General features: G+C 53.7%; 1 protein-coding gene across 5 annotated transcripts in view; it reads left to right on the forward strand.

The window, feature by feature from the left end:
- Nucleotides 1-15592, forward strand: part of MAPKAP1 (MAPK associated protein 1) — a 268601-nt gene extending 253009 nt beyond the window's left edge. For all 5 annotated transcript variants that reach the window (XM_062207532.1, XM_062207530.1, XM_062207533.1 and 2 more), the window contains 2 exons: nucleotides 10749-10846; nucleotides 15131-15592. In XM_062207532.1, the coding sequence (XP_062063516.1) occupies nucleotides 10749-10846; nucleotides 15131-15256 (224 nt within the window). In that variant the 3' untranslated portion in view covers nucleotides 15257-15592. The remainder of the gene's footprint in view (nucleotides 1-10748; nucleotides 10847-15130) is intronic.
- The last annotated feature ends 2676 nt before the right edge of the window (nucleotides 15593-18268 follow it).

Genomic DNA, 18268 nt, shown 5'->3' on the forward strand with positions numbered 1-18268 from the left:
GAAATCTGAATATAGACCTACCAAATAACCCAGCCATTCCATTCCCAAGGAAAATGAAATAAGCATATGAAAGAGTTATCTGTAGCCCCATGTTTATTGCAGCTCAATTCACAATAGTTAAAATATAGAATCAACCCAAATGTCCATCAACTAATGACTGGATAAAGAAATTATGGGATATGTACACAATGGAGTACTACATAGTGGTTAAAAAAAATGAAATCCTATCATTTGCAATAAAATGGATGCAACTGGAAAACATTGTACTTAATGAAATAAGCCAGTCCCAAAAGGACAAATACCATATGTTCTCCCTGATTTATGGTTACTAGTAGAGTACCTAAAAGGTTATCTATAGAAGTGAAATTGACATTTGGAGATGTGATAACTTTGAACATCCCTTGTCTTGACGGTTGAGGGACATTTTTTTTCATACTATTTGTTGAACTATATACTTAGTATAGAGTTAATCTTATTCGTATGAAGTTAATTGAAAATAGATCTTTGGCCGCCACCGCGGCTCAATAGGCTAATCCTCCGCCTGCAGCGCCAGCACACCGGGTTCTAGCCCCGGTCAGGGCACCAGATTCTGTCCCGGTTGCCCCTCTTCCAGGCCAGCTCTCTGCTGTGGCCCGGGAAGGCAGTGGAGGATGGCCCAAGTGCTTGGGCCCTGCACCCCATGGGAGACCAGGAGAAGCACCTGGCTCCTGACTTCGGATCAGTGTGGTGTGCTGGCCACAGCGGCCATTGTGGGGGGGGGGGTGAACCAATGGAAAAAGGAAGACCTTTCTCTTTGTCTCTCTCTCTCTCTCTGTCCACTCTGCCTGTCAAAAAAGAAAGAAAGAAAGAAAATAGATCTTAATAAAAAATAAGAATGGGAAGAGGAGAGGGAGGAGGAAGAAGGATGGGAGTGTGGGTAAGAATTACTATGTTCCTAAATTTGTATTTATGAAATTCTGGAAGTTTGTTTATCTTAAATAAAAGGTTTCTGGCAAAAAAAAAATTTTAAAAGAAACTCTTCAGACTGATGCACAGAGAAAATATGGGTGAAAATAGTATATCCTGTGTAGTATACTATCAAGTGTTCTAACATCTGTATAATTGCAGTCTTGGTGATGGAGAGAAGAAAATGTCAGATAGGATTAAGAATATTAAGCCACCAGTCTTGGAAGCCCAACAAAGGTTAGCCAGGGTAAGTATAAAGAATATTACATCAGAGCCGGCGCCATGGCTCAACAGGCTAATCCTCCGCCTAGCGGCACCAGCACACCAGGTTCTAGTCCCAGTCGGGGCGCTGGATTCTGTCCCGGTTGCCCCTCTTTCAGGCCCGCTCTCTGCTGTGTCCTGGGAGTGCAGTGGAGGATGGCCCAAGTGCTTGGACCCTGCACCCCATGGGAGACCAGGAGAAGCACCTGGCTCCTGCCTTCGGATCAGCATGGTGCGCCAGCCGCAGCGCGCTAGCCGCAGCAGCCATTGAAGGGTGAACCAACGGTAAAGGAAGACCTTTCTCGCCATCTTTCTCTCTCACTGTCCACTCTGCCTGTCAAAAATTAAATATATATATATATATATATATATATATATTACATCAAAGCAGATTGTAATCAGACACTGAGAACCATCAATAAAGAGAAAAATCTTAAATGCAGCTAAAAAAAGATGGATCATATGGAGTAAAAAGAATGATTGCTGACTTCTCATCAGAAATAATGCAATCCAGAAAGCGATGGAATGACACCTCTAAAGTGTGAAAAGAAAATCCATCAACCTGGAATTCTATATGCACTGAAAATGTCCTTCAGAAAGGAAGGTGGAATAAAGACATTTCAGAACATCAAGAGATGAAAGACTTTGTTGCCACTAAGCCTGGACTACAGGAAATGTTAAAGACTGGAGGGGAAAACACCCATGGAACACACAGATCTACACACAACAATTAAGAATACTTGCTGCATCACTGCTGCCAACAGTACAGAATGAACCAAGAGAAGTAAAGACGACCCCAGCTCTCCCCTGCAGTGACCCTGGTTGTATGAGGCATCCTTGTTCTAACTCAGCCTCAAACAGAGGACTTGCACATTCAAGCTTGTCACAGCCAAATCCCCTCCAAGGTGGAAATTTCCAGATACAGATCATCTCTCTAAAAGCTGAATAATCTCAAATACTAAAGTTGAGTCTAATATGGTTATCAAGATGCCATGTGGTATTTTGTTAACATACACATAAATAATCAAAAAGTCCCCACAAACCATTGTTATTAATTTCCAGGGGCTCGCTCTGTGGCATAGCGGGTAAGGCTACCTCCTGTGGTGCTAACATCCTATGTGGGCACCAGTTTAAGTCCCAGCTGCTCCACTTCCAATCCAGCTCCCTGCTGATGTGCCTGGGAAAACATCAGAGGATGGTCCAAGTGCTTGGGCCCCTGTACCCACATGGAAGACTCAGAAGAATGTCCTAGCTCCTAGTTTCAGATCAGCCCAGCTCTGGCTGTTGCTGCCATTTGGGGAGTGAACCAGCGAATCAAATATTGATCTCTCTTCTTCTCTCTTTGTAACTCTGCCTTTTGAATTAAAAAAAAAAAAATCTTAGTAAATTTCCTGAAGTGCACATAAGTAGCAATGCTACATACAGAAGCAGAATGCTTATCTCGAGGAAAAGCCCTTATATAACTGTTTGAGTTGCATGCTAAACTAGCCATTTATTTCATGAAACACCATTTTTACTTGAAAGAACAACTGACAAACTGTGGTTCTTCAAACTTGGGTATTCAGCAAGATTTTCTTGAAAATGAAGGAAATGAGCCTGGCCCTTCAAGGAAAACAAATGACAGTGTTTAATACCTGAAATTAAATTCAAGCTTTAAGATAGAAATTTGATTGTTGGAAAACTTGTGTCCGCCACTGTGAGCTTGGCTTCTTTTTGCTTAAAGTTGTTTCTGATGAGCTCAGTGATGATATTAATGTGACTTTTTTCACTATTGTATAATGAAATATGTCATTAATAGGAAGATTCCCATAACTCAGTGAACCCATGTTTCCCAGGCCTGCATGACATTAGGAAATCTGGCAAGAAAAAAGATTGATTCAAAGTGTAAGACCAACCAATAGATTTTAATGTAACAAGAGTACAGAAAGTTTATTAATATGATAAGGTATTAAAGTTTATTAATATGATAGTATTCTTTTTTTAAAAATATTTATTTATTTGAAAGGCAGAGTTACAGAGAGAGAGGGAGAAATAGATCTTCCATCTGCTGGTTCACTCCCCAAATGGCCACAACAGCCAGGGCGGGGCCAGGCCAAAGTCAGGAGTCAGGAGCTTCATCTTGTCTCCCATGTGGATACAGGGGTCCAAGCACTTGGACCATCCTCTGCTGCTTTCCCAGACCATAACAGAGAGTTGGATCAGAAGAAGTGGAGCAGCTGGGACTTGATTCAGGGCCAATATGGGATGCCGGCACTGCAGGCAGCAGCTTAACCCACAGTGCCACAGCTCCAGCCCATATTTATCCTTTTTAAAAAATACATTTTTTATTTGAAAGGCAGAGCAACACAGAGATAGGTCTTCTATCATCTGACTCACTCCAAATGCCCGCAATAGCTAGGGTTGGGTGAGGCCAGAGCCAAGAGCCTGGAACTCTATCTGGGTCTCCCTTGTGGTATCAGGGAACTAAGTAGTAGAGTCAGTACCCGCTGCCACCCAGGGTGCACATTAGAAGAGAGCTGGGTTGGAAGCAGAGTCAGGACTGGAACGCAGGTGCTCATATCACATGCAGGCTTCTCAGGTAGCATCTTTTTTTATGACTTTATGTATGTGTGTATGTATTTGAAAAGGCAGAGCAACAAAAAGAGATCTTCAGTCTGCTGGTTCACTCTCCAGATGGCTGCAACAGCCAGGTCCGTGCCAAGCCAAAGCCAGGACACCACCCTGGTTTCCCATATGGGTCTTGGGGCACATGTTGGGCCATCTGCAGCTGCCTTCTCAGGCACATTAGCAAGAACTGTAAAGGAAGCAGAATAGCCGAGACTCGAGCCAGCATGCCAGCATGGGTTGCCAGCAGGACAAGTGGTGGTTACTCAGCTGCACCACAAGGCTGACCACCTCCCCCAACCCCAAGGTGGCATCTTTAACACCAAATACCACCCTATATTTTAAAATTACTGACTGGAGACACAGAGACTTCTATCCACTGGCTAAACTACAGATGCCCACAACAACTGGAACTAGGCCAGGCCAAAGCCATGAACTGGGAACTCAGTCCAGATTTCCCATGTAGATGATAGGAACCCAGTTACTTAAGTCATTATTGCTGCCTCCTAGGGTCTGCATTAGCAGGAAGCTGGAGTCAGGACAGGAGGTGAGAATCAAATCCAGGCATTTGGAGCCGGCTCTGTGGCATAGCGGGCTAAGCTTCTGCCTGCGGCGCCGGCACCCATATGAGCACCAGTTCATGTCCCAGCTGCTCCTCTTCCAATCCAGCTCTCTGCTTTGGCCTGGGAAAGCAGTAGAAGATGGCCCAAATCCTTGGGCCCTTGCACCCACGTGGGAGACCCGGAAGAAGCTCCTGGCTCCTGGCTTCAGAACAGCCCAGCTCCAGCCGTTGCAGTCATTTGGGGAGTGAACCAGTGGATGGAAGACCTTTCTCTCTGTCTCTCCCCCTCTGTGTCTATAACTCTGCCTCACAAATAAATGAATTAAAAAATATTTTTTAAAACTCAGGCATTCAATTCAGGCATCTTAAACAATGCCAACCACTATGCCAAATGCCCATCCCTAATGTGGTTTTAGATTCCACATTGCAACAAATCTTTAAGAAACTCCTTTTTTTCAAATCAAAAAATTTTTACAAAGCTTAAAATACGGTTGTCATTTCCAAAAACATCCATGTGAACCTAGACTTTCTTCATGTACTTCAACCAAAACAATTTGTCATGACAGATAAAATGCAGAAGCAAATGACCTGTTTTCTGTTCAACTAAACATCAAAGGGATTTCAAAAACAGAGTAATTCTACTCTTATTAAACTGCATTTTGGGAAATGTAAGACTTTTTTCATTAAAAAACATGTTTTTGTCAACTTATAATGGATTTATTATTGTTTTTTTTTAAAGATTTATTTATTTGAAAGAGTTACACAGAGAGAGAAGGAGAGGCAAAGAGAGAGAGGTCTTCCATCCGCTGGTTAACTCCCCAACTGGCCACAACCGCTGAAGCTGCACCAATCCGAAGCCAGGAGCTAGGAGCTTCTTCCAGGTCTCCCACACAGGAGCAGGGGCCCAAGGACTTGGGCCATCTTCTACTGCTTTCTCAGGCCACAGCAGAGAGCTGGATCTGAAATGGAGCAGCTGGGACATAAGCCAGTGCCCATATGGGATGCTGGCACTGCAGGCAGTGTTAGCCACTACACCACAGTGCTGACCCCTAGTTTTTTTGTTTTAAAGATTTATTTATTTCAAAGGTAGAGCTACAGAGAGCTCGAGAGAGAAAGAGGCCTTCCATCTGCTGGTTCACTCCCCAAATGGCCAGAACTCTGCTGATCCAAAGCCAGGGGTCAGGAGCTTGTTCCAGGTCTCCCACATGACTGGTGTCCATATGGGATGCCGGTGCTGCAGGCAGCAGCTTTATCCGATACACCACAGTGCTGGCCCCTATATTATTTTTAATTAATGTTTAAGTTTCTCAGTTTTTTAAAAAGATTATTTACTTGAAAGTCAGAGTTACACAGAGAGAGGAGGAGAGGCAGAAGGAGAGAGGTCTTCCATCCCCTGGTTCACTCCCCAATTGGCCGCAACAGCCGGAGCTGCTCTGATTCGAAGCCAGGAGCTGGGAGCTTCCTCCAGGTCTTCCCTTGCAGGTGCAGGGGTCCAAGCATTTGGGCCATCTTCTGCTTTCCCAGGCATTAGCAGAGAGCTGGATGGGAAATGGAGCAGCTGGGACATAAACCAGTGCCCATTTGGGATGCCGGCACCACAGGCAGCAGCTTTACCTGCTACACCGCAGCGCTGGCCCAAGTTTCTCAGTTTTAATTTCTAGCACAATAAGCATTGATTGTCATAATCCACATAAGCAAAGTTTTTGAGCTTCTCAGTAATATTGAAGAGTGTAAACGGCTGCTAAGACCAAAAAGTTTGAGAATTAGTGATTGGAGTTTTGAAAATCATCCCAGTAAGCTTGGGTTTCATTCAGAGGACGACAGGAAGAGAAGCAGCGTGGACTTTTAAGCAGGGGAGTGATGCATCCAGATGGTGTGTTTCAGAAGAATGACTCCTGTGGGTAGTTGGGAAGAAGACGTGACCAGAAGTAAGAAAGCCAGAGAAGAGGCAAGCGGTGGTCAGAGCCGCGGTCACAGGCTGCAGCGTGGGCATCTCAGGACTACCAGGGGACCCAAGTGCATAACCAAAGGTGTGCCAGCAGCTTTTGACCCAAGGGGAGGTGTCCGCGTTGGTTCCGGACACGTGCTGCACGCCGTGTGAGGATGGCAGCTGTGCCCCGATCCTGGTTCAGGATTGCCCACACTGAGTGTTAGACCCTCAGGGGCAAGCCTGACAGCAGGAGCCAGAGCTGGGCAAGATGAGACTCAAGGAACAAAGGTGAAGACCAGCGTTTAAGGAGCAGAGAGAGGTCAGGGAGGCTGCAGGAGATCAGAGACAGCATCTGTCCCAGGACGCGGCCAAGGCCTTGGGGAGGAGGGGACTCGAGAAGTGGCAGACGGAGCTGAGGGGGCGCCTGGGTGTCTCAGCACTGAGGGCAAAGTGACCTTAGCAAGAGTGTTTTCCGTAAATTAGAGGAAGGAGGGAAACCGCATTGCCATGGGAGCTTTTATAATTAGAGAGACTTAATTATGTTTATTGGAAGGAGCCAAAGTGAGAGTGAGTTTGAGAGATGCAGGCAGAAGTGTAAGTAGGTTAGACGCGGTCTTTGCTCTGGAGGGCGGAGAGGCCATTACAGTTCCCGGGGCCTCTGCCACCATGGGGTGCCGAGGAGCACTGCCTTTTGTCACTTACATTGAATGGGAACTCCCAGGGCCCTCGCTGTAGCATAGCAGGGTAAAGCCCCAGCCTGCAGCACCGGCACTCCACATGGGCGCCTGTTCAAGTCCTGGCTGCTCCACTTCCTGCTCCCTGTTAATGGCCTAGAAAGCAGCAGAGGATAGCCCAGGTGCTTGGGCCCCTGCACCCATGTGGGAGAGCTGGAAGAATCTCAGATCAGCTCAGCTCTGGCCATTGCAGCCATCTGGGGGAGTGAACCAGCAGGTGGAAGACTTCTCTCTCTCTCTCTCTCTCTCTCTCTCTCTCTCTCTCTCTCTCTCTCTCTCTGTCTACCTCTCTGTAACTCTGTCTTTCAAATAAATAAAAATAAAGTTTTAATAAATAAGCAAGCTCCCTGCTGGCAGCTGTCCGCCTCACTGCAGGACCTCTGGAGAGGCACAGCTCTGCCCATCCACTTCCCCCAAGACTTCCAGTGAGCCAACCGCCCGCTTCCAGGCCTGAGGGACTGGAAACGAGCAGGAACTCCTCAAAGACGTCCTTCATCGCCTTCCCTGTAGTGCTGGGGATCTTACAGTGGCCCTGGCGCCCAGCAGAGCGAAGCACGAACGTCAGCCCTGGTCTGTAGCCGGTGGCAAAGAGGGCTGCGAGCACTGCGTTAAGACAGGGAACAGCTATGAGGAAATGTGGACTTGGAAAACAGTTAGGCTCCCATCGGTGTGTGCAGGCTGACCTCAGCTGTGAGAAAGCCAGCACTGAGAGTGGCAGAAATGAGGCCCTGGGTGGCGCTGTGCATGGGCTGGGGCATGGAGGGTTCCCTCCACCTGGCAAATTTTTGGTAATTTTAATATATTTTATTGAAGAGAAATGCAAGGTTATCTGAGGGTTTCTTGGTGAGTGGGGGACACCCAAGAGTTTGAAACAGGTGAGGCGTAGATGTGGTGTGGGAGCCTGGGGCTGGGCAGCCGTGGCCAGCCGCCAAGTGCGCACAGGGGAGCTGTCTTGGTGGGGGTACACAGTCACAGAATGGCTGCCCCCACCCCACCCCGCCCCTCCAGTGGCCAGAAGAGCCTGTTAAAACTCATCATGCGGGAGATAAATTGTGGCACAAAAGCCCAAACAGCTCCGCTTCTGACATTCGTGCTGCTGATTGGTTTCTGCTCGGCGTTATGTTCTCTCCTCTGCTTTCCTTTGAACAGAAACGCGTACATGTAAACACGTCTTTGCGTAGCCAGATTCGCGCTGCGGCTCACAGAGGCAGAGGCAGAGTTCGGGCGTCTGCGGAGGCGCCGCCAGCACGCTCCAGATGCAGCTCTGCAGAAGCCGGGCTGCACAGAGCAGCCCGAGAAGGACCAAGCCTTCAACAGAGCGGGCATTTTATCTTCAACTCTCAGTCCCCTACGGCTGTGAGAGTCAGGACAGGGACGCCCTGAGCCCTTGCTCCGTGCAGGAGATACGTAGGAGAGTTCGGAGGTAACTGACAGATGCTAGCAACCTGGGGCTCTGGGACATCTGCCTTGCACTCCAGGTCTAGCCCCAGGCTCGTGGCTCAGGCCTTGGTCCTGCGGTAACTACCAAAGAATCAAACAATCCCAGAAACTTAATTTGAATCAATTGGAATATTAGACTTTGCGTTTTCTTTCAAGTCATCCAGACAAGTAGTTTTTTTCTCAGCCAAAATTTTTACAAAAACCATTTGCTGCCATCCCTGACCCCTTCCTATCAGTGTAGTGCCCCTGGAGCAGTGGCCGGCGGGCTGCCACCCAGGGGCTCGTTTGCCCTCTCCCTTCCCGCCCTGTGCTGACCAGCTATTTGGTGTTTTGATCAACTATTCCGTCAGTGTCCATGTGCTCCCTTCTCAGCCCGCTCTGTTGAGTTGACCGTGCAGCATGAATCACACCTAGTGTGCCCTTCACACACCCTGCACAACGGGCTTCCTGGAGTGAGGGCGACTCGGAGCAAAGCGTCTCAGAGTGAGCTGGCTGTGTCCCGTGGGCCAGCGGGCCAGCGCGGGGAGCGGCAGGAAGGGCTTTCTGCTGTAGCAGGCTGGTGGTCAACGTCTGGCTCAGCACTGGTAAAAACCCAGACCCAAGCCGAGCGCTTGGGCGAGTGCTGTGTGCTGTCCGTGGTGTGCGTGCTCTCACTGGAAAGGACGAACAAGTCAGAGGCTTAAGGGAGGTGGAGAGGGGGCCCCTCAGCACCGCCATCTGCCTCCCTCTCCCCAAGATGGGTGTGGAATGAGTGCCAGTGACGGAGGGGGCACACACAGCGCCAAGGCACACCAGATACCCAGGGTGGCCCAGACGTGCGGCCCTTCAGAGCTCCTGGCCTTGGGGTGGTGCTGTTCTCGTGGGTCTTACCCAGAGGAGCTGCAGGCCCCCCCTTCCCGAGCCCACAGGCCCTCAGTCCCACAGTGACGGGGGTGAGGCCCCTGCAAACGGCGCAGGTTTGTTAAGGGCACCTCAGTCGCTCAGGCAAGACCCGCCCTCACATCTTGAGGTTAGGTTTTGCCAGTGACAGGTGGGAGCAGGTGTTGTAGACAGGCTCCGAGAGCGCCTGTCAGTGGTCAGTGAACCCCGAAGCTTCAGGTCTGCGGGCCTCCCCAAGCCCTTCTGGTCCTCCCTAGCCCCAGGCCCTCATGTCTGTGCCTGTCACGGCCAGGCGTCAGCAGTGGGGCCTCCTGGAAGGGACATTTCTGTTTGCCCTTCACAGCTCTGTGTCCTTTGTCGGTGACTCTGCTTGGTCACGACATGGCCAGCAGGTGTATCTGCATTGTTCCTCCGTGTGGTGACACTAGCAACAAGACTGTCCCTCCCAGCATGGCCACACACACACACACTCACATGTCCACATCCAGAACAAGTGATCCGTCTGTTAACAGAGTGGTTAGCTTCTGCTCAGGATTCCTTACATTTCAGTGTCACGATTCAGGAGCGCGCTAAATTTATCAAGTGACTGAAAATGAGGTTTTTCAGAAATTATTAGCTAATTTTTTCAGTGTAGGATTTATAGTTACAATTAGTATTTCATAATGATGTTTCCAGGATAAAATACCAGCAGCTCAACTTTTCTGGCCACAAATGTACAACATATATCAGTTTATTTTTGGAGATCTGAAAAATTAGCTACTGTAAATAAAGTCCCCAAGAAGACTTCTCCGGGAAAGAGGTGAACTTACAGTAATGCGGGTGATGTATTATTAATTAATAACTGTGACCGGCCGCTGCTTCAATTAAAAGGACAACGGCTGAGAAGCTCCACTAGAGAGCTCTTGCTGGGTTGTGATGTCCAGGCGCGGAGCTCTGTCGGAGCAGACGGGACGTTGTTGCTGGGTGCCTAGCAGGAGGCTTCCTGGGACGCTGCCCACTGGGCACCGACGGCTGGCCTCCCTCGGCCAGTGATCCCTTGGAGGGACAGTGGTATCCTCAAGGGGCTGCAAGTGACCGGGAAAGAATCTAGATTGAGGTCACTGTTTTTGTTGCTGTTTTTGTTTTAATCTGGGAGGCAGAGATGGAGCTGCCATCTGCTCCCTCCGCTCCCCAAATGGCCACGAGGTCTGGCCTGAACCCAGCCAAAGCTGGGACCTCGGTCCGGGTCTCCCACGAGGGTGGCAGGGCCCAGTCGCTTGAGCCCTCACGGCTGCCTCCCAGCGTGTGCATCGGCAGGAGGCTGGAGTCCGGGGCTGAGGCGAGGAGTCAGGCCCAGCTGGGGGCTGCCCCGACCCCACCGCACACTGCCTTCTCTCTCTCTCTCCCCCTCCAGGTCACGCAATATTTAAACTCACGTACCTAAGCAATCATGACTACAAACACCTCTACTTCGAATCTGACGCTGCTACGGTCAACGAAATCGTGCTGAAGGTGAGTGCCCCGGCCTGGGGACTGGGTCCGCGGCGCCAGCTCTGCTGGGAGGAGCCTCGCGCCCGGAGCCACGCTTGCCTCGGGTCGCTGCCCCGCCTGTGCGGCTGCTCCCAGCCCCTCGGCACCCCAATTCATCCTGGGTGTATTTATTCATATTCCATACCACTTACTACCCGCCAGCCATTGTGAGCGGCTCCTGGAGCCCACTCAGGAAATCACTGCTGTTTTGAACTCATCTTAATCGTGCTAAAGGTGATGCCAACAACCTGCTCGCCACCTGCCCACCTCTGTGCTGGCAGTGTGCAGCACCTGCCATACCACCACAGGCCTCGCCGGGCCCCATGCGCCAGGCCAGTGCCCGGGACACCACAGTGGCACACCCAGAGAGGCGTTCTCTCAGAGAAATGAGACGGAGCCTACAGAGGAGGTGGTTAAAGAGCCACACAGCCTGGCGCGGGGGGTCAGAGGTGAACCAGTGTGGACAGAGCATGGAGGCAGAGAGCGCTGGCCTGTGAGAGGCAGGGAAAGCACGAATTGTGAGCAGCCTGTGGTGAGCGCAGGGTGCCTGGGAGGCTGCCGGGGCCGGGCCAGGCCAGCTCCAGAGGTCAGAGCAGTGCCAGGTGCCATCCCGCGCTGCTCTGGGGATCACAGTCCGCGGGGCCCTGCACCTGTGCTTTCCAGACTCTTCCGAACCGAGAGCCTGCCTTCAAGCCAGATCTCCTGTGGACTGATCAGAGAGAAGACAGCTGCTGTGTCACAGAGGACTCCCCCGCCCCAGTTGCATGGCCCTGGGTCGTCACTCCGCCTCTCTGGGCCTGTGAGGTGGGGATGCTGGTACATACTGCACCCCGCCCTCCAGAGGGCGCTAGAGTGCAGCCCAGAGGGGCTGCAGAGGGCCTGTGGTGGTGGCTGTTCCTTCTCAGGAAGTCAGCAAGTCCGGGTGACAGAAGTGGCTAAGACCCTGAGGGACAGCGCAGAGCGGGAGGCGGGCAGCGGGCCGGACGGCTCCTGTCACACTGAACCTGCACAGCTCCGGGGTAGGGAGAGGGAGCCTCCCATCTCCCAGCTGATGTGAGGCCCAGGAAGAAAGGAGAGCCAGGCTCCTGGCCCTGAGAAGTGGGCAGACTCAGAACCCGGCTGGAGCGGCACAGCCTCCCAGATGCGCGTGGCCTCAGCAGGTGCGTGCGAGATTTCCGCAGAGACTCCTTCCCATAAAACTTCGAGAAGACTCACTCATGCCAGGCGAGAACTGAAAAGATGGAGCTGCTCCGAGGACTGCCGGCGGCTGAGGTTGGAAGGTGGAGGGTTCGTGGACCACCCTGGCCAGGGCCCCCTGGGACCCACCGCGGGGACAGGTGCCTGCCCAGGAGTGCTCGCCACCAGCGAGCAAAGAGTTACTTGCCAACTCATCACAAGACAGCACAAGGAACTTATGCGAAGCGTTCAGGAACCAGGTAAAGAAATATTCCATTACCCCGTCAGGGGCTGGACTTCTGTTTTTATAGCCTGCATTAAAATATTCAAGACTTCAGAAGGATTCTAGTAAAATTATAATCCTGTGTCTGACATCAAAATAATTTTCACAACAGCAGATTGATGACAGAAACACGGCTTTATGACTTCAGTCTGAGCCTGTGGAAGATCAAGTGCAGAGAAATCATTGTGCAGGGCCGAGTGCTCCCCGGAGCAGGTGCTTCTCTGCGGCACCCCGAGCCCCGCCGCCTCCCCGGAACGTCTGTCTGCGCGGCAGAGTGCTGGGGGCATGGCGCCGTGCAGCGAGCGGACAAGGGTCCCGCAGGCGGTGCCACCTCGCTCCTGCCAGCTCTGCCTTCCACAACAAGCTAACTGTGTCGCCTTCCCAGCTGTCCCCATGATGTCATGGTGTCCTTGTGAGCCGCGCACCAGCCCCAAGTGACCGAGGCCCAGCCTCGAGTGTCCCGGAATTTGGCTTCTCGGGGCGCAGACTGGAGACAGCAGTGCCCGTGGCTGTGGTAGACTTAGAAGTGTCGCCTACGACCAGAGCGCCAGCCAGCGCTGGGAGGGAGGAGACCAGGGCCAGGGACCCTGTCAACGTCGCTGGACCCGTGGAGACGGCGATGTCTCCCCGGACTGCACGCCGGCCGCGGAGCAGACGCTTCCTGTCCAGTCTCTCATCCTGTCTTCCCACTGCCCGGGGGAGACTGCACTGTTGTCCCCATTTTATAGAAGAGGAGCTGGGGAGGCCCGAGGCCACAGCGCACGCGAGGGCAGAACCTGAGCTTGAAGCAAGGCCTGGGGAGGTGAGGGGGGCTCTCTTCTCTCTCAGATGTAACCGAGCCAGGCTGTGTGTGGCCCCTAATTCCGCGGGCTCGGAGATGAATCTCAGAGGAAGCATTGGGCTCTTCAAATCGCGTTCTCGTGATCTGGTGATGGAGGCTGTGGCTTTATTGACCATGAAAACTCCCTATATTTTTATGCCTTAAGCTGTAAAATGCATTGAAAGTGAAACACTCTATAGTGCATAAAATTGTGCAAGTTTTAAGCCACAGCATATTAACCAGCTAATGGTAGACCAAAGGGCATTTTTATCTTTTGATTATTACATTAATCTTCCATTAAAATTATCTATGTGATTATCACAAAGCACTGAGGATAATAAATTCCGGAAGCAGTTGGCATGTTAGGGATCATTGTGAAAAGCGTTTGTCGAGTTCCATGTGCCAGAAACACACTAGGCTGGCTGAGTGTGCAAACAGTGCCATCCAAGATGGCTTTTATTAAGAATGATAAAACCTCTTATCCCCGCACAGCCTGCACCGTCCCAAACAGGCCGGCCCCACGGCCCGCATGATTTATTGCTCTCAGCTGGTAACTTGGCGAGGCGGCGGGCCGAGTGTGGCCGGCCTTCTGTACGCAGCGCCAGCCTCTGACGCCTGCTGCTGGTGACTATCAGAGCAGAAAGTTTGGGGGGCCGGAGCGGGCGCCCCGCCCTGCCTCTGCGCCCGCACGCAGCCCACGCGGAGGAGAGCCATCCGCGGAAGGCCCAGCCCGAGGCTGGCAGGGCCTGCGACAGGAGCGCTGTCAGGCAGGCTGGGAGCGCCCCGTGTCCTTGCTTTCCTCACCCGTGCAGTGAGGGTGACAGTGACCCCCACCTCCTAAGGTTTTCGTGAGGATTACGGGAATTAATCCTGACGGCAGCCACCCAGCTAGGGCTCCAGCCCCACCGCGGGGCCTGGGTCGGATCCAGCACCCTTGTCTGGGTCCTCCCCGCTCACTAAGCGTTTGCACTTCCAGGGCCACCCCCTGCTGGGTCCCCACGTGCTCTCCTGCGTGTGCATTCTCCCTTGCCCTTGTACACCCAGAGACTCCTGAGTAGCCCTGAGAAGCCAGCTCCTGCTCCCGCTCCGCGAGCCTCCCTGGCCCGTGCCTCCCCGACGCCCCTCACCCCATTCCTTTGCACTCCCATACCTGTGGTGGCACCTGATGGCTCCTAGGGCCAGGGACCAAGTCTTACTCATCTGTCCCTGGAACCGAGCCCAGGGCCAGGCTCAGCCACGCAGGTCCTCCGTGCTGCAGGCACTGGTGAGTGCAGTGTGTCCAGCTGCCAGGCAGAGTGCGTGGATGCCTGTGTGTGGCTGGGAGAGGGTCCCTGGGGGCTTGCAGGAGGCCTGAGCAGTGGCCGGGAGGCAGCCCTGGCCATGTACTCTACACACACTCACGGCTTTCATGGCCCCTCTCAGATCTGACCCTGATTTCTGGGTGACCTGGCCACTTTGCAACTCCCACCCCACCGCAGCCCCCAGCCATACTCGGCTTCTTGTCAAGTGAGCTAGGGGGTGAGGGGGGCTGTGGTACCAAAGGAAGCGCCCTGCCCCATGCCCCCATCATGCCCGATGCTGGGGAATCAGGGGCCTTGTTTGGTTTGTTCTTCCCCGTGACCTGAGGCCCAGGCAGGTTGTGTGCACGCCAGGGCGAAGAGCAGGCCGGCAGCGGAACCAGGAAGCTTGGTGCACAGCCCTCTGGGAGGCAGCTTGTGCCAGGGCCAGAACGAAGGCTCGGGAATCAGGAAAGCGCCCCCACCTGGCGCCTGGGAGGCCTGGACTGGCCCTTCATCTTCTCAGTCGCAAACAGAGGCTCTGCGCCCAGCCGGCCAGGTGGCCGTGACGCCTGGACTCCAGCCACAAGCGTGCACCTGGTCTTGAGGCTCCCGGCCCAGGGCAGGTCCTCCTGTGCCACCCCTTTCTTTGCCCTGGGCAAGCAGGGAGCGGCTGGCAAGTGACCGGGCTCTGTCCTCTTGCTTTCTAGGTTAACTACATCCTGGAATCCCGAGCAAGCACTGCCCGCGCGGACTACTTTGCGCAGAAACAAAGGAAACTGAACAGACGTACAAGCTTCAGCTTCCAGAGGGAGAAGAAATCCGTGCAGCAGTGACACGGGCCTCCAGCCTCAGTCTGCTGCCGCCGCTCGGCGCCTGCCCGCCCACCCCGTGTCCCGCTGTCCTTGGGGCAGGCCGCTCCCCAGCTCACGGACTCACTGGGAGGGCGCAGGGCTGGGGGCGCCCTAGGCTGGAGCACTGAGCACGTGGCCACGGACCGCAGCGTGATTGGCAGTGGCTCTGCTGGGCGCTGCCCGGCGCCTGCCGAGGCTGAACATAGCCGTGCCCAGACATTTCCCTGCGACTCGATCAAATTTCTTAAGGCAAATGAAGAACAAAAATGTACATTTCTTTTTTTTTTTCCTTTTAATAAACAGGCGCACTCTTTATCACGGCTGGTATGACGGACCGTTCTTTGGGGCGGAGGATTGATTATGTTAGTCTCTTGAAAATCTGTTCCCATATTGAACAGGCAGATTGGAAAAGCTATGGCTCGATTTCTCAGAAGAAATGTTTAGGGCTTAGTCAATACCTTTAACTATGCCATTTGTTTAAATGAGTGCACTTGCTGCGAGGATCGTCGGACTGCAAGTTAGGGCGCAGGGCCCAGCGCATGTGCGGGCCGCCCGCTCCCTGCCACGGGCACCGGGCGCCGGGCGAGGGAGGGCGACGCTCACCCCGGCCAGAGCGGTCGCTCCTGTTACCTAAGCAGCAAGAGGAAGCACCCACGGCCCATGAGGCCTGCTGGGGCCCCCGCCGGGGCCTGGACTCTGCTTTGGGGACCGGGGGGGGCGGTTCCTTGTCCCGCAGGCCCTGCCATCCCGCTCCGGGGCAAGACAAGGAGCCAGGCGCCCTCCACCCCACACCTCTGCTGGCCACACCAGATGCCTCTGCGAACCTCGCCAGCCTCACCGGGGCTCCTGCCGTGGTGTTCCCAGTGGGGGCCCTGCCGGCTGTCTCTCCTAGGACGTGTGACCTGTCGCACAGGAAGAGGTGTGCCAGGGTCATCCTGCCGAATTCCTCTCAGTCTGACCTTGGTCCCGCCCACAGCAGCTCCCTTTTCTAACGTCTTCCATTCCTACCTGCCCCGGAAACAAGAGAAATATTATTTGTAGCTTGCTATCTGTATTTGAATTTTTAGCAGTTTTATATTTAGATACCTTTGAAACATGTAAATGACTAATTTGGTCATTAAATCTTGTGACATATTCAATATTAAAATAAAAGTCCTCCGAGAACCTTCTTCCGCATATCGCTGTGAATTCGGGGTGTCTGGGGTACGGGACGCAGGACTCCCCAGGGAGCCTCTGGGTGTGACAGTGGCCAGCAGTCATGGTGGTGCCCTGGGTCTCTGAGATGCACCCAGCAGGACAGGGAGTCCCTCGTCACCAACACACTCGTCTCACAGAAGACGCGCTAGTGCACCTAAGGAGTAGCTTGAAGGGAGTGCTGTGTGGCCACTTCCCAGGCTGCCAAGCACCCCCTCCTACCCCATGCCTACACTCTTGGTTTTTAAAGATTTTTTTATTTATTTGAAAGGCAGAGTGGCAGAGAGGGAGAGAGACCTTCCATCGACTGGGTCACTCCCCACATGGCTGCAGCAACTGGGACAGCAGCCAGGAACTCCGTGCAGAGCTCCCATGGGGGCTCAGGGGCCCAGCACTTGGGCCACCCTCTGGTGTTTCCCCAGCCCATTACGCAGAGAGCTGGATCCGAAGCAGGGCAGCCATTGCAAGCCATGGCTTCACCTGTGCCACACACCAGCCCCACGTTCCTAGGGTGAAGTGTCTCCTGCAGCCTCCCCCGTGCCACGCTCCGCAAAGCAGGAGCTCACGCATCCAGGTCAAAGTGCGGTGACCAGTGGGGCTCCCACCAGTGCCCTAGGAAAGCCACGGCCCTGACAACACTCCACCTGGGCCTCGCGCTCCACCAGGGTGGCCTGGCAGAACTGTCATGGGCCCCTGGAGCCTTGGCCTCAGCTGGCCGCTGGGAACCCCCTCCCATCTTCTAAAGGCCTGGTGTGCACCAGCTGGGGCCGTCCTTGCCTCCACGCCAGGTGAGTTCTCAGGGCTTGGACGGCTCATGCCTCGGGCCCCCAGCACCCTGCGTGCCACGCCCCAGAGCCTTCGAGCCTCTGCTGTACACCTCTGGTGACAGACCTGGAGTCCGAGCCCGGAGCGGTCACTCTGCTCACCTCAGCACTTTTCCTCTGGCCTCTTGGGTGATGCTCGGCGGACGCTCACTGACTGCAGCGGCCGGGCCTGGCGCAGCACACCCCGCCCCACTGCAGCCTCCCCACCAGCTGCCCACCCCAGGCGGGCCCCACAGGAAGCCTGCTCCTAGGGCTCCTGTTTCCCCGAGCAGGGGTACAGAACTTTGGGGTACAGCAGTCAGCATCAGGACCTGGATCTGTGAGCCCCTGAGGAGGGCAAGTGCCCTCAGGCCACGCCACATCCGAGGAGGTGCCAGAGAGGGGGTTCTGCCTGTGGCCGCCTGCACCCCAGAACCCACACCTGCCAGAGGCCGGGGCATCCCTCCTCCCAGCTCCCAGCCGAGACCTCTGCCCCGAGGGGCTCTTCCCACGCCCTGCAGCTGCTTCTCAGGTACCAGCGAGCTCGCCGGTGTGGCACCGAGGCCACAGGCTGAAGCCAGGCTCTGAGTCAGATCTGCCTGGCTTTAACCACTGCACTGCACAGCCTCCCACCTGGCCGGGCCCCGCAAACACTGACCCCTGTGCCTCAGCTTCACCTGTAACCAGCTCCCCGGGACGACCCGCGGGCCGCAGACATGGAACATAGCTGGCCAGCCTTGGGGCATTCCCCAAAGAATTGAAAGCAGGGACTCAGATGCTTAATGCAGAAGGTGAACGCCACCTCCCACCACGGCACCACGCCGACCACCACGCTGCAGGGGTGGGCAGAAGGTGGTAGCCACACGTGGTAGAATGTGCAAGAGAGGCAGTTCTTTATACATATCTTTTAATGTCTATTTGAAAAGCATAATGACAGTAAGAAAGTGAGAGAGAGAGAGAAAGAGAGAGATCATCTCCCCAAATGACCTGGCTGGGC

Source organism: Lepus europaeus, chromosome 12 (genome assembly GCF_033115175.1).
Source record: "Lepus europaeus isolate LE1 chromosome 12, mLepTim1.pri, whole genome shotgun sequence".
Classification (NCBI taxonomy): Eukaryota; Metazoa; Chordata; class Mammalia; order Lagomorpha; family Leporidae; genus Lepus; species Lepus europaeus.